At 37.7% G+C, this 15,250-nt stretch overlaps 3 protein-coding genes and 1 pseudogene across 8 annotated transcripts; 3 read left to right on the top strand and 1 right to left on the bottom strand.

The window, feature by feature from the left end:
* Nucleotides 1-1,039: 1,039 nt before the first annotated feature.
* LOC125211340 (vesicle transport protein GOT1-like) lies at nt 1,040-3,703 on the bottom strand. Of its 5 annotated transcripts, none has more exons than XM_048111073.2 (8): nt 3,601-3,671; nt 3,495-3,509; nt 3,212-3,310; nt 2,810-2,901; nt 2,637-2,717; nt 2,437-2,534; nt 2,255-2,336; nt 1,040-1,267 (listed from the first exon to the last, which is right to left on the bottom strand). In XM_048111073.2, exons 3-8 carry the CDS (start codon nt 3,240-3,242, stop codon nt 1,229-1,231), a joined length of 423 nt encoding a protein of 140 aa, XP_047967030.1. In that variant the 5' UTR covers nt 3,243-3,310; nt 3,495-3,509; nt 3,601-3,671; the 3' UTR covers nt 1,040-1,228. The 5 variants fall into 5 exon arrangements, with proteins under 5 accessions (XP_047967030.1, XP_047967032.1, XP_047967029.1 ...); XM_048111075.2 differs by having other exon boundaries at nt 3,212-3,313; nt 3,601-3,658; XM_048111072.1 differs by lacking the exon at nt 3,495-3,509 and having other exon boundaries at nt 3,601-3,703.
* A 3,388-nt stretch (nt 3,704-7,091) lies between these two features.
* LOC125211813 (IQ domain-containing protein IQM2-like) lies at nt 7,092-10,180 on the top strand. Its single transcript, XM_048111750.2, has 8 exons — nt 7,092-7,194; nt 7,666-8,214; nt 8,298-8,363; nt 8,453-8,541; nt 8,613-8,703; nt 8,788-9,027; nt 9,114-9,215; nt 9,315-10,180. Exons 2-8 carry the CDS (start codon nt 7,708-7,710, stop codon nt 9,948-9,950), a joined length of 1,731 nt encoding a protein of 576 aa, XP_047967707.1. The 5' UTR covers nt 7,092-7,194; nt 7,666-7,707; the 3' UTR covers nt 9,951-10,180.
* Nucleotides 10,181-10,765: 585 nt separating this feature from the next.
* LOC125211814 (IQ domain-containing protein IQM2-like) lies at nt 10,766-12,492 on the top strand (annotated as a pseudogene). The gene is made up of 7 exons (XR_016137383.1): nt 10,766-11,142; nt 11,203-11,268; nt 11,338-11,426; nt 11,495-11,585; nt 11,661-11,900; nt 11,967-12,068; nt 12,149-12,492. The product of XR_016137383.1 is annotated as an IQ domain-containing protein IQM2-like (transcript).
* A 501-nt stretch (nt 12,493-12,993) lies between these two features.
* Nucleotides 12,994-15,212, top strand: LOC125215379 (uncharacterized). The gene has a single exon (XM_048116782.2). The coding sequence runs from the start codon at nt 13,377-13,379 to the stop codon at nt 15,042-15,044; it is 1,668 nt and encodes a 555-aa protein (XP_047972739.1). The 5' UTR covers nt 12,994-13,376; the 3' UTR covers nt 15,045-15,212.
* Nucleotides 15,213-15,250: the final 38 nt, after the last annotated feature.

Raw genomic sequence — 15,250 nt, forward strand, 5'->3', positions numbered from 1 at the left:
TTTAAAAAATATATATATTATACAAAGTCCAATAAATTAAATCTTCACTTTCTAGCCCATCTATTTAAAAGTGTTTTAAATCTTCTTCAAGAAGTTTGCATTTAATTGTATCGTATGGTGGTGGGAGGCCGCTGAGGTTTTCAGACGACGGTAGGTTGTTGTTCTTTGCTAGTGTGAATGATCAGCTAGGGGTGTTTGATCGCGACACCGGAGAGATGAAGCATCTTGGTGTCCCTTGTGCTTTCGATTCCAACAAGGAGATTGTGTTTCCGTTCTCTGTGGACTTTGCGTAATATATAGTATTAGCTTTGTTGAACTTAATGAATTTCAGATTGTGGAGTTTTAAAATTTGTTGTAATTCAGTAGTATTAGATTGTTGAACTCAACGAATTTCAGATTGTGGAGTTTTAAAGTTCGTTGCAATTTTATATTTTGCTTTTAGGTTTACTTCCATTTATTCTTGTTCTTTTTAGATATAATTACTACATGAAACTTGTTCGTTGAGATTCTTTAGATGATTTCATTTTTATTTGAGCATAAATATTGCACTGAATTTTATACTGCTAATAATAATAATCCTAACATGAAAGGATGAAAATAAAAAAGAAACTTAATACGTATGATGATTCTGCGAAAAATTGCACATTAATTATCGTGATTACATAACCCAAAGTTAAATAGTAAGGGATCATTCTCCCTCATGACTAGTTGGCAACGTCCATATATCCTACAAATTATATCTTGTCTACAAGATAATAATGAAATCTCAAATAAAATAAGCCTCAACTGTAAAATTAAACACCCTTCAACAGCCGATACAATAACGCAAATAATCTAATGTGGTATAGATTATCTAGTGATTTACAGTCTCATGACTCACCAATACATACCATATTTTTAGCAACAATAGTGTAATATTGCAAACAAAATACCAACTCAGTCAATCAATGGAGATATAGTTTTGTGTGGAAACTGTTTTTCTTTCTTATAACCATGTCTCAGATTAGGGAAGAGGACTAGAAGAAAAGAATCAATGAAATTGGTACACCAAATGATTGAAGCTTTCATTTCCCAGTGAGGTAAAGACAACCATGCATAAATCAAGCCCTTATCATCTACCGTATACCACACTGTATCGGTTTTATCCTGACATGCTTGTCACAAAGTGTTTTTACAAAACTTACAAGGCAGCCCATAGGTAAGTAGTGACCTTTCTTGCGAAAATGGTTCAGACGGGTACTCTCTTTCCACGGTAACGGTCAAAAAACTGCATTGGGAAAGAGTTGGCTCGTTAGACGTTATATGCTGTGAACAGGATGCGTACCAAAATAATCATTCCACACCAAGAGAGCAGAGCGCAGAGTATGTTGTAAAAAATGGTTGTTATCATGAGATGCCAACGAAAAGAAGAGGTTAACATTTCATCCACAAGCACAACTTCCTTATTTTCCGTATAGTATGGAAAAAACTTATCGAAAGCCATTAATATGATCTTTTCAAGAGTATGATTTTCCATTGAAGTCAAGCTCAGATTACTGAATCGGAAAAAACTTATCGAAAAAACTTCTTTATTTTACGTATAGTATGGTTATCGAAAAAACTTCCTTATTTTACGTATAGTATGGTTATCGAAAAAACTTCCTTATTTTGTACGTATAGTATGGAAAAAACTAAATCGTCCGTGCAGGACCCATCTCCTTTTGACACCAATTACTGAATGCAACTAATTGTGAAACATGAAAATTGTGATCCGATTGTTAAAGGTCAGTAAATGATGATAATTGCAAGTTATGTTTAGCCTTATAAACAGAGCAAAGTCTATAACAGGATATGAAGTAATAGAAGCACAGTAGCAGCAGTGGAATAATGGCTACCACTCTATAGTCAATTTTGGAATATGTCAAGGCTCTTTAAAGAAGGGATATGTGCAATATGATTTCGACAATCTAAAAACAGCCTTAAGTACTATGTAAATTTAAACAGATAATGAAATGAACTCCACTTATCTTACAAACTAACTTAACTATTAGAACCGCTGGACTATTGGAACTAAAGCAAAATACAGACAGGTATCTGTAAAGGCCACCAAAAATCTTAGAATATCTTTGCAATTAAAACAGAATTAACTCCTTAAATTAAACCTGGACATCATGAACCTGGACTTTATGCTATAACTCATTATGGAAGGATCAAAACTCGACAAAATATGGCACACTAACTCATACGAAAGCAAAGATGCCAAAAAAAACATTACCGATCTCACAAAAGGTTGTTGGAATAGCCATCCAATAATAGGCATCTTCTGCAGAAATACAGCTAGAGTCGGCCAGAAGCCACTGCAGCAAATAAAACTTAATAAACCTCTAGCACTAGGGTGGAAAATAAACAATACTAGTTTATAAGTAAAAGATTCATAAAGTATAAACAGCATTATACCTGAAGAGCACAACAAATCCATAAGCCTCGACTATCATGCCTATGATAGGCCATCCAATGATAACCAAGAAGAAGCCAACACCAAAAGAAATTGTTCCCTGCAATCAACATGAGAAGGTTAAAATGAAGATACAGCAAAGGGACTGCTAGTGCCTTCACCGTGGCCCCACCCTGCCGGGGATCATAACAAGAAAATATACCTTGAAATTAGAACGCTTCATAAAGAATTGGGCTGAAGACTTGAGCCCAATGGTTAATGTCACGCCTGCGAAGAAAAGGATCTGTTTCAGAAGAAAAAATGATATTAGGAAGATTATGGGTTAAAATACACAACTATAAGCTGGATGATAAACTGCCACTAGATCATACTTACATTTCCCATTGCAATCAGACCCTTATCAAAGAAGAAAATGATCCCGAGAAATGAAAAGAACACTCCAAAACCTGTCAAACCGAGTCCGATTTCTGTTTGATTGAACCAAAATAAGATCAGACATGCTCAACCGGTTAGAAATTTCTTTAACAAATGATGCTCTAAAAGCCAAACATCAATTCCTATAGCATAGTTGAATAATGAGGAACACCATAGAATCATTCTAGCTGATAATTGTCACGAGAGAATTCCAAAATGAGAAGGATCACACATTCATATATTCAGCCGAATTTATAAACACATACACATGCTAATTTGATTCCACCCACTCCACAATCAGAACCAAAAGAGTGTAAATTTGTGAGGAAAGAAGACGAGCGGCCAAACGTGGATTAAACTTACTTTTACGATCGTTCATCTCGAAGGACATCATCTTCGCCGATTCCGATTCAATCAAATATAAGCTGGATTTGTCAACAAAATCTCAACCGAAACCCTACACTGCTGCGAATTGGGGAAAATCAAACAATTACGACCTAATAATCACACCAAAACACATTACAAAATATAAATAAATCACATATCCGAGAACTTCTGCTCAAATTTGAGATTTATTCTTCAAACAAACTAATTCAAAAATAAATAAAAACAAAATTCAGTAACCGCCATAGATCCACTTAACCACCTCGATTCCGATCCCCTGATAAAATAGTAATATTAACACACGCAATAGAATCCTGCAGAGTTATATATATATACATGCGTAGTAGCAAAATGTGGATAAAATTAACCTGTAACGAGCTAAGTCGAAGAGAAGCAAACAAATGTGATTCGCGCGATGACGAAAATGGAATTGGAATGAAATGAAACTACTATGAACTCGGCGGGTTGACTCAGTGCATGATATTTATCGACTGATTGGGCTTTGGCCCAGCTTTATTTGGGCCTTTTCTTGTTGGTCTTTTCCTTGTTGGCCTTTTCATTGATTTTTACCCTTTGGGCTATTATATAGCTGAGAATAAAATAAAAATAGTTTAGTATATTTTTTTATCCACTAAATAAAGGATTATTGAACTGCCCAAAAATATATATTTGTGAGATTTCAAATTTTTAGTTAAACATTACTCCCCTATCTCTAAGTAGGAGTAATTTCAATTTTGTTGTTTGGGACGTCCACAATAATTAGTTTATGTTTATTTGTATATAATATTCATGACATGGAGTGTAAAATTATTTAAGCTTTTTCATTACACTACATTTATGAATTATCATACTAACACAGCTCATAAGGTCGGATTTTTGTGACATTTTTTCTTACAAGTACATTCAACCAATGTTGTGAAAATTCAACTACTATATCTGCCTTGTGACAACATTCTTGTTAAATCCCAAACTTAATTAACTTTTCTGACGTGTTATTGACTTTTTGGCACTGTCGGTCAATGGAAAACTCACCTAACTCTAAATGAAACTGTTAGTAATTCGTTTTGGATAAATTAAACCATATCTAAGAAAATGTTTTGAAAAGTCAAAAGCATGTTCTGAAGAAACACATTTCTAGCTGGAAAATATTTATGGGAACTTGTTTTTTAGCCCTGGGGAATGAGGGTGGTTATGGTATCATCTTATAATGATGTGAATTATTATATTATACTAATATCTAAAAAATCTGACGATTGAAAATTGGGAATAATTTGAGTCAAGATTAACGAAACCATTTAAAAAAAATATTAGTAAACCCACTAAGAAGTATACTACTAGTAATAGGGTGAATTATTATTATTATATGATGAGTTGATGACTAAAAGTGAGACAGGAATCTCCAATGGTCAAAGGAATGGGCGGCTTACTGGAGTTGTACCTCGGAGTACAGTCCGTCGGTGCATTAATGCGGCAGAAGTGGAAAATAGAAAGCGCGTTTGCGTTTTCTAAAGCGGGACGACACGTGGATAATTATTACTGGCCGGATAGATCTGTACGGCGCGTCGTACGCTTTAGAGAGTTGTGCGTGACAGTGTGTTCATACAAATCATTGTATTTATAATCTTTATTATGGGCATACTAGTAATGAAACCAAGGATTCAAGCTGCATGTGATTGTTGTGGATTTCAATTAATTACATGTGCTTTGTGGTTTCAAACATATATTTTGATTGTACCATGCAGTGATGTGATTGCTTTTGGAATTTGGATTCTTGATTTTAATTGGGAATACTTCGGAATTATATATGGTTGGTTATATATTATGGAGTATATTAATCACTCAATGAGCGTTAGTTTTTATATTTTTACATTTTTCAGCTACTTTTACATATAATTATAAAGTAGGAAAATTTAATTCATATAGGAAAAAAATTATGGGCAGTTCCTTATTCCATCATGTTTACTCTACTTCGTGATAATATTATCTCTTTCCTAACGCAATAGACTTAAATAAACTGACAATATATCAACGCAATCTCAGTTTAATTGTTTAAACTTATAAATTAAACAAGGGTTATATCTTTTAGAATAATAAATTAATTGTATGTATTCTTACTATCTGTTGGAGTGTCATCCATAGTTTAGCAAAATAAAATAAAATATAATATGGTAAAAATAATACTAATACTAGTTTAGGGTTTTATAAAGCTGGCAGCCACAAAAAAGTTGTTATATCATATTTTAATACACGAGTTTGCTTTTTTTAATTTTATCAGTATATACTGCCACCGCATAAAACCTTTTAAATTAATTGACAAATATATAAGAGCGACAATCTCTTTATGATGTCTCTGTGTTTTGCAATAAATTGTGGGTGATTTTAAAGTTTTAAAATGCAAAATATGCGACACTTAAATCGATTAAAAAGTATTAACCGACACCTTGGACTTGTATATAAATATTGAGTTTTTGTTTTTATTACCTCAGCAATCCACTTTATTCACCTTGACAAATGCATGGAAGTTTCACCTGGTCTCCGCATATATATACATTAATTTGTATATTCAATTCGTACTTAGATGTATTGAATCGAATTATATAAATAAATTTGTATATTCGTACTCAAATATATGTAATCTGCATATATTCAATATTATATTACATGCATTACTTGAGCATGCTATTTTTTGATATACTACATGTTACCATTATTTGTTTTCTCTACTCTATTTTGTTTGAGTCAAAATACCTTAAATTTAGTACTAACATGCATTACTGATCTATACGGTATAAAATCAAATTATCAATTTATTCTTATATTCACTCATTTGGTTACGAAGAAAATGAACATAAATCGCACATGATTCTCGTCGTTAACAATAAAACTGTTTATTTTTATTATTTTAAATGTCCCAAAGATTAATTTATTTTTACGCTATAACAATAATATACTTAGCAATTTATTCCATCACTCGCCAATTTCCTCATTTATATTTAATTATATTTTTTAATAAATAATAGTACTAGTACTATTTAGCTGTGACTCCTATTCCACTCACAATATTCTAATTATTTATTGTGAAGAGAGTATTTTGTATAATTATTTGTTTGAACAAGCAATGGTATATAATTGTTGAGCAACTGGTTAAGAACATCCACGCCAAATTTAATACTCCATGTCTCCATACAAATATGACAGTAATCACTATTATACTAAGTCAATGATATTGGTGCCCAAAATTCACTCAAAAAATATTAATTATACTTGTTTGAGATATTCTTGCAAGTTAAGCTACGATATTGTATTTTTTTTCAAGACTAGGGGAAAATGAAGAATATTCTACAGTCTACACAATCTTTTAATAGGAGTTGACTCAACCTCGAGCAAGAAGAAAACTCTGATTTCCATTTTACATAGAATTTATAAATGAAAATAATATGATAAGGGTAGAAAACTAGAATTACATGATAAAGGTAAATATATAGTAGTACTAATTTTTTTCTTAAAATGAAAAATTCTTACATGAATGAGTTTATGTACTCAATGACTCAAATTGAGTGGAGCAATTTTCAGAGCCACAAATTGTTTGTTGGTGGAAAAAATACAACGACTAGGTCAAAATAGAAAATAAATTATAAATACCATAAAAAAAATACTCTACCATACTCCATTACATTTACATTTACATTTCATATTAAAAATAAAATATGATAAAAATGAAATTAAGTCTTTCAAAGTCTATGCCACGTGCTCCTCCTCCCTACCCCACTCCACTCCACCCCACCCCACCACCCTCGTACAGCTCTGCTTCGTCTATATATAAACACACACACGAAGATCACAGCTACATCTAGCCTATAACAAATCAGATACAGGAGTATAAAAAAACCAGCTGAATTAGAGACCCTTTTGCTGTTTTTTTCATTCAAATTTCAAGAACTTGCTGTTTGGCATTGATTCAGGTATAAAGATTTCATCTTTTTCTTCTATGTAATTTTGTTCTTGCATTTACAGTTACCTAAGCTGAATCAGTGAGTTGAATTGTTGTTTAATTTTGGATTTTGTCTCTCTCATTTCTGCAAATGGGCTTTGTGGTAATCACCTGTCACTTGATTGTTGTGGTTGGATACATCTCTTTCAATTCAAATTTTGTGCGTGTGTGTGTGGTTAAATGTTGTGTATGATTTTGTGGGTGTTTAGATATAAGATTTTGGATTATGGTGGAGTCCCATTTTGTGTAAATCTTGGTTTGAATATGCAAATTTGCACCATATGATTTTCTTATATTCACCAACTCAACTAGTTATTGAAATGAAGGGATTGTTGGTTGTGTGTGTGTTATTCACAATTCTGTTTTTGTGCTTTGATGATTTTATTTTGATTTTGAACTCAAGAAAGGGTTATTTTTTTCTGAAATAATTGTTCATCAACAGGTCACAAAGAGCATTCTTCTTCAATCCATCATCCAAAATTGTATGGGGGTATCTTGTTCATGTCCACTTAGTTTCTTCTTTGATTTGGAGAATGGATTTGAATCAGTGCTTACAAATTCGTCCAAACTTGAGAGTGATGAGAGGAGCACACCGGTTCGATCTTCGAGCTTCAATGGGAAGCTCTCGAGAGAAGGATCTCTCAGGTTTCGAGCCAAGAAAACTCAAACCATGAGATTCATTGAGGCTCAAGTCGATGATCAAGAATCGGTTGCCTTGTTGTCTAGATCGGGGAACACCATGCCACAGCCAAATTCATTGATCCTGGATCCGAGCAGCCCCAAACACGAGGCTGCTATAAAGTTGCAGAAGGTCTACAAGAGCTTCCGGACAAGGCGAAAGCTTGCTGATTGTGCTGTTTTGATTGAGCAGAGCTGGTGGAAGGTGTTGGATTTTGCAGAGCTCAAGAGGAGCTCCATTTCGTTCTTTGACATTGAGAAGCACGAGACAGCAATCTCTCGTTGGTCAAGAGCAAGAACAAGGGCTGCCAAGGTAGATTTTGGTTGCTGCCATCACTTGCTTCTCTGTGAATCTGTTTTTCACCTAAAAAATGTGTTTGTCCTTGTTGGTTTCAGGTTGGAAAAGGTTTGTCACAGAATAGCAAAGCTCAGAAACTCGCGTTGCAGCACTGGCTCGAAGCTGTGAGTATGCTTGTTCGTTGTAATTACTATGGTTCGGTATGCAGTAGCAATGAGGAGAAGATACTTATTTCGATTTTTCTGTTTTCTAGATTGACCCACGACACCGTTATGGACACAATCTACATTTTTATTACTTGAATTGGCTGAATTCTCAAAGCAAAGAGCCCTTCTTCTACTGGTAATAATCTTAAATGTTTGATGACCTTATCGTATTGTGATGAAGCTAACGAAATAGCTGCAACCGTGCAGGCTGGATATAGGAGAGGGGAAGGAAGTTAACCTTTCGGAGAAGTGCCCTCGTTCTAAGCTTCAACACCAGTGCATCAAGTACCTTGGACCGGTGAGTTTAACATAACTTTAAGCTCGATTTTTATTAAAGAGTTCATAGAGGATTGCGTTTTGACTAGCCATTTGCTGTTGGTAGAGGGAGAGAGAGGCTTACGAAGTTGCAGTGGAAGACGGGAAGCTCTTGTACAAGAAAACAGGGGAGCTTCTTGACACCATAGATGAACCAAAGGGTTGCAAGTGGATATTTGTCCTTAGCACGTCCAGGACCTTATACGTATCACAAAAAAAGAAAGGCTCGTTTCAGCACTCTAGCTTCTTGGCCGGAGGAGCCACGCTGGCTGCTGGGAGGATCGTAGCTGACAAAGGCGTCCTAAAGGCATATCTTCATAATCCTCAATCTGCTAGAATTGCTTATTTCTTTCACATTGATTATTGAACACTTCCATTTTTGGATTTCAACAGGCGGTCTGGCCTCACAGTGGGCATTACCGGCCTACAGCCGAGAATTTTCAAGATTTCGTATCATTTCTCAAGGATAACTATGTGGATCTTGACAAAGTTGAGGTAGAAACAAAACAACCAGCCTTATTCTTTTATCAGTTTGAAGATTATTTATGTGATTTGAGAGGTTTTGTGCTTAACTTTTCTCTGCATTGTTTACAGTTCGATTCTGTTGATGACGAGGATAAAGAATCAGTCGGGAAGCACATGAGAAACATCTCCTCCGGAGACGACTTGACTGAAAGAGAGCAGCTGGATATGAAAGAACACATTGTCGAATACAAGGTTAACTCGTCCGAGCTACATGCGCCACGTAGCTCTAGCAACCTCACTCTCCAGATACCGAGTAGAGATTTCTTATTAGAAAGGCTAAACATTGAAGTGAAAACAGCTGAATCCCCAACCAGAAGCTTCATCCTAGCAGAAGAGCCTCCTGCTCCAAAATCAGGCAACGGTGTGGTACAGATCAACATCTCCGAGGAAAAAGAAGAAGACACGAAAGAGGAGACAATCATGGAGGAATCCATACTCCAACGAATTAACTCACACAAGGGAACAATGTCCTACCAATTGGGGAAGCAACTGTCTTGCAAGTGGAGCACGGGAGCTGGACCTCGGATTGGCTGCTTGAGAGACTATCCACAGGGGCTCCAGACTCACGCGTTGGAGCAAGTGAATCTATCTCCACGAAGCAGACGCCGCCTGAGAATCAACTTCCCTTCTCGTGCATCAACGCCATCCGGGAGCAACCTTTCTCGCGCGAGCAGCTGCAGCATTGGATGCAGTTCTATCCTATAAAGGCACTAGTTTTTTTTAGCAACTAGTGAAGCAGGTTCAATTCTTTCATTCAATTCATTCCTAGTACTATTCTACTTAGGAATATTTTCAGTTATTCATTGATGATGTTTCGAACAGGAACATATTTTTTTTCGTTCTTTCCATCCCAAAAAATGAGGTGGACACTGTAAAATCTTGTGGAGTTTTGTATAAATCACAATTCCCTTGAAATTCAATACGAAAATTTTACATTTATTTATCCCTTTTTCTTTGTTGTTCTTGTTAATGGTTGATGGTGTGTTGAAAAATATGACTTGGTTCATAGCTGTTAAAAGTGCAAATCAAGATTCAAACAAAATATTTTGTTTGATGATTGAGAGAATATTTTGTATAATTCATGCAATAATTCTATAAATGTTGAACAGCTTACAAACATCTACACCAAATTACTTAAGAGAGTAATCTCTTGAAGAAATAATTATACAGAGTAAAATCTTATGGTAGTAATAATGGTAAATGAAATTCTTATGTTTATGCTACGCGTTCCTCCATCCCACCCGTACAGCTGTGCTTCTCATATATACACACACACATGCAATTCGTAGGATTGGTGTTTTTGGTTTATAGTTCAAGAACTTTCTGTTTGGCATTGATTCAGGTATGAAGATTTCACCTTTTTTTTCTTTTTTCCTTGTAATTTCAGCTTCTCCGTTATTCTTACAAACTAAAAACTGCTCGTTTTCTTGAAACATACTCTTCTTTGTAATTTGGCTCTTGCATTTACAGTTACTTCAGCTGAATCAATGAGTTGAATTGGTGCTTAGTTTTGGATTTTGTTTGGTTAATACTATGATTCTATGGGTGTTTAGATATTGTTTATGGTGGACTATCAATTTGTGTTTTCTAGAGAGTGATAAGCCCGGTCCGGTCGGGTATCTGAGGTTTAGAGCCAAGAAAAGTGAAACCATGAGATTGATTGAGGCTCAAGGTGATGACCAAGAATCGGCTGCTATAAAGTTGCAGAAGGTCTACAAGAGCTTCCGGACCAGGCGAACGCTTGCTGATTGTGCTGTTCTGATTGAGCATTGAGCAGAGGTGGTGGAATTTGTTGGATTCTGCAGAGCTCAATAGGAGCTCCATTTCGTTCTTCGACATTGAGAAGCACGAGACATCAATCTCTCGTTGGTCAAGAGCAAGAACAAGGGCTGCCAAGGTAGATTCATTTTGGTTGCTTAATTGTCTGTTTTTCACCTAAAAAAGTTATGTGTTTCAGGTTGGAAAAGGCTTATCACAGAACAGCAAAGCTCAGATACTCGCCTTGCAGCACTGGCTCGAAGCTGTGAGTATGATTAGTAGCAATGAGGATTGGAGAAGATACTGATTTCGATTTTCTTAATTTGTTTGCTAGATCGATCCACGACACCGTTATGGACACAATCTACATTTCTATTACATGGAATGGCTGAATCTTCAAAGCAAAGAGCCCTTCTTCTACTGGTAATTCATCAATAGTGTCTGCAGCTAGAATCTGAAATATTTGATGACCTTTTTCGAAATGGTTGCAGGCTAGATATAGGAGAGGGGAAGGAAGTTAATCTTACGGAGAAGTGCCCTCGTTCTAAGCTTCAACAGCAGTGCATCAAGTACCTTGGACCGGTGCATTTAACGTACCTTAAAGCTCGATTTTTGTTAATAAGGATTCCATATTGACTAGTGATTTGTTGTTTGTAGAGGGAGATGGAGGCTTATGAAGTTGAAGTGGAGGATGGGAAGCTCTTGTACAAGAAAACTGGGGAGCTTCTTGACACCATAGACGAACCAAAGGGTTGCAAGTGGATATTTGTCCTTAGCACGTCCAGGACCTTATACGTCTCGCAGAAAAAGAAAGGCTCGTTTCAGCACTCTAGCTTCTTGGCCGGAGGAGCCACGCTGGCTGCTGGGAGGATCGTCGCTGATAAAGGCGTCTTAAAGGTATATCTTCACAATCCTCAGTGGTTATTTTCTTCCACATTGATCATCATTTTTGGATTTCAACAGGCGGTCTGGCCTCACAGTGGGCATTACCGGCCTACAGCCGAGCATTTTCAAGATTTCGTATTGTTTCTCAAGGATGGGAATGTGGATCTTGACAAAGTTGAGGTAGAAACAACCATCTGTGTTATTCCTTTTCAAGATTAGGTTGTGTTATTTCAAGAGTCTTATAATTGCATTGTCTATAGTTTGAATCTGTCGATGACGAGGACAAAGACTCGGTCGAGAAGCATATGAGAAACATCTCCTCCGTAGACGACTTGACTGAAGGAGATCAACTGAGGATGGAAGAACACAAGGTTAGCTCGGTTAAACATTGAAGTGAAAAGAGCAGCATTGGATGCAGTTCTAGCCTCTCAAGGCAAGGTAATCACTCACACTTTGTTGAGCACTAGTGAAGCAGCTTCTATTCTTTCATTTAATTCATTCTTTATTGTGAACAGAAACGACGATTCTACTTAGGTATCACATTCAGTTATTCATTCCTAATGTTTCAAACAAGAACACATTTTTGTCTTTTTTCCATTTTTGTGGGGTTAATATCCATTTTTTATCCTTTTTTTCATTTGTTGTTATTGTTAATGGTTGAATATGACTTGCTTCATAGCTGCTGAAAGTTGAAATACTAACATTCAAGATTCAAATATCTGACTTAATTGGTTGCGATGTTTGGACATTCACAGTAGGAGACGTTAAAACCGCCTATCGGTAGGCGGTTTTATCATCCCTATCACACTAAATTATTTGCCATAAATTTTTCGCCGATGAAAAAAGTAATAAAACTTGAATAAAGTTTGTAATATTATTTGCGAAGTTAAAAATTTGTGGGAAAAATCTAACTTTTCAAAAGTTCGATGATATTGGGAACCAGTTATGGGCCGAAAAATGGGTCTCACATGAAGGCCCGGCCCAAACAAAACACAGCCGACACAATAGTGATGAAACTGACTGGACTTCAGCTGGGACCCACAGTGTTCATGATCTTGAAGCTTAATTTTCTTTCATATTTGCCACAAATCTCACTCTAAATTCGTAACTAATTACATCTCTTGGATTGCTGTTTCTTCAAGTTTAAGACAAACACTCACTCACCTAAAAACTTGCGTTAGCAGCGAAGGGCTCTTTTCAATCCCATTTGTTTTCTCCAAATTCACACCTCCAGATCCAATCTTGCTTCCATTTCTGTTCATAGAAATCGAGGGTCCGTCTTAGATAATTGGTAATCACTCCTCCATCTGCAATTTTGTTCGAGTTCAAGATCCGAGCTTTTCTTGTTCGTGGTAGTTTCATTTTATGCTTCTAGTAAAGGCTCAAGATCCTATTTTTTGGCTTTAGATTATTATATAGATTTGTTTAGTCTGTATGAAGTGGATTTGAGTGGAATTTGGGGATTTGTTGCCTTGCTTAGATTATTAGATGAAAGAAGTGAATCAAACAGATCCCATTGGGCAGAACGTGATAAAGCTGATAAGCAATGTGTGTTTCTCAGTGTTTGTGTTCTCAGTGTTGATTTTCAGTGTGATTGCAATCACATACCAACCCCCTGACCCATGGGAGTCATCTAGGGCTCTCACTAAGGTCTTCACCGATGTCGAAAACGCCACATTTCAGACGGACTCATCGGTCCTCAGGACCGGTGAGGACGTTGCCTATGCACCCGCGGTGAGCCCTGTGGGGTCTATAACCGAGGCCACCATTGAGAAATCTGAGGAGGCACTCGGGAAGAACGTGACTCTGAAGCCCGGTTGTGAGGATGTTGATTCGTCTGTTGTGAATTGCTCGGACCCGAGGGTCTTGATCGCGATCCAGAGGTTTAACTTGAGGACTTTCAAGGGGATTGTGTTCTTGGAGTACCAAGCCCCGGTGAATGGGACGAGGCCGGATGAGTGTGACGTGTCGTGGAGGTTTAGGAACCGGAAGGAGAAGTCTTGGAGGCGGTATAGGGATTTTCGTAGGTATAGGATTGGTTTTAAGGATGATTGTAGTGTTAAGGTGGTGAGGGCCGGGCGATGGCACTCTGGAGTCAATGCTCGACGTTTTAGGAGTAGGGGGAATGGGACGAGGAGTGGTCAGAGGGCGAGGGGTGCTCCTCCGGCCGTTAGGGATGATGAGATCAATGACACGATCGCGACATTGGGGACGGATTCTGCTTTTAGGGGAGGGAAGTACTTGTATTACTCGAGGGGAGGAGATCACTGCAAGGGGATGAATCAGTATCTTTGGAGCTTTCTATGTGCACTAGGCGAAGCGCAGTTCTTGAACCGGACGTTGGTGATGGATTTGAGCATATGCTTGGCGTCTACTTACACGAGGAGTGGCAGGGACGAGGAAGGGAAGGATTTTAGGTTCTACTTCGACTTTGAGCATTTGAAAGAGTCGGCTTCCATTGTGGAGGAGCGCGAGTTTCGTAGGGATTGGAGGAGATGGGAGAGGGGGCATAAGGCGAATGTCCCGGTTAGGAAGGTTGAGAGCTATAAGGTGACACCGATGGAGCTGAGTAAGGATAAAAGCTCGATTATCTGGCGAGAGTTTGCTGGTGGTCCGGAGGAGAAGGGCAACTACTGGTATCGCGTGTGTGAGGGTGAGGCCGGGAAGTACATCAACAGGCCGTGGCAGGCGCTGTGGAAATCGAAGCGGCTGATGAACATCGTCTCCGCAATCAGTGGGAGCATGGACTGGGATTACGATGCTGTGCACGTTGTTCGGGGACAGAAGGCGCAGGACAAGAAGCGGTGGCCCCACTTGGACGCGGACACGTCGCCCGAGGCCATAGTGGCGAAGCTGCAAGGGGAGGTGGCGCCGTGGAGGAACTTGTACGTTGCGACGAACGAGGGGTTCTACAACTACTTCGACAAGCTGAGGTCGCACTACAAGGTGCACTTGCTGGATGACTACGGGTACCTGTGGGGGAACACGAGCGAGTGGTGGAACGAGACGACTCAGCTCAACGGGGGACGCCCCGTTGAGTTCGACGGGTATATGAGAGTGGAGGTGGACACTGAGGTGCTCTATAGAGCCAAGAAGAAGGTGGAGACCTTTTATGACTTGACTAAGGATTGCAAGGATGGGATCAATACATGCTAAACAGAAATACAACTATTCATTTGTGTTTCTTTTTCTTTGCTTGTTTTATGGCATCTTACTAGCTCTATAGTAGTAGTAGTACAATTCTTGTCAGGATCGAATGTTAATTGTGATTGAATTTATTGTGATATTATGTTGAATTTATGGATGACATTGTTTATTGTTGAATGTCGAACATTGCATATATTCGGATCTCATCAATATCT

The sequence above is a fragment of the Salvia hispanica genome, chromosome 3, assembly GCF_029641045.1.
Source record: "Salvia hispanica isolate PSC_SH4W2 chromosome 3, Shi_PSC_v1, whole genome shotgun sequence".
Classification (NCBI taxonomy): domain Eukaryota; kingdom Viridiplantae; phylum Streptophyta; class Magnoliopsida; order Lamiales; family Lamiaceae; genus Salvia; species Salvia hispanica.

Coding starts and splice junctions, on each gene's coding strand:
- LOC125211340 (XM_048111072.1), bottom strand. CDS start 3,242: ATGATGTCCTTCGAGATGAACGATCGTAAAA. Junction 2,718..2,809: donor GTCTGATTGCAATGGGAAAT/GTAAGTATGATC, acceptor CTTCTGAAACAG/ATCCTTTTCTTCGCAGGCGT. Junction 2,535..2,636: donor TGAAGCGTTCTAATTTCAAG/GTATATTTTCTT, acceptor TGTTGATTGCAG/GGAACAATTTCTTTTGGTGT.
- LOC125211813 (XM_048111750.2), top strand. CDS start 7,708: ATGGGGGTATCTTGTTCATGTCCACTTAGTTTCTTCTTTGATTTGGAG. Junction 8,542..8,612: donor AAAGAGCCCTTCTTCTACTG/GTAATAATCTTA, acceptor GCAACCGTGCAG/GCTGGATATAGGAGAGGGGA. Junction 8,704..8,787: donor GCATCAAGTACCTTGGACCG/GTGAGTTTAACA, acceptor TGCTGTTGGTAG/AGGGAGAGAGAGGCTTACGA.
- LOC125215379 (XM_048116782.2), top strand. CDS start 13,377: ATGAAAGAAGTGAATCAAACAGATCCCATTGGGCAGAACGTGATAAAG.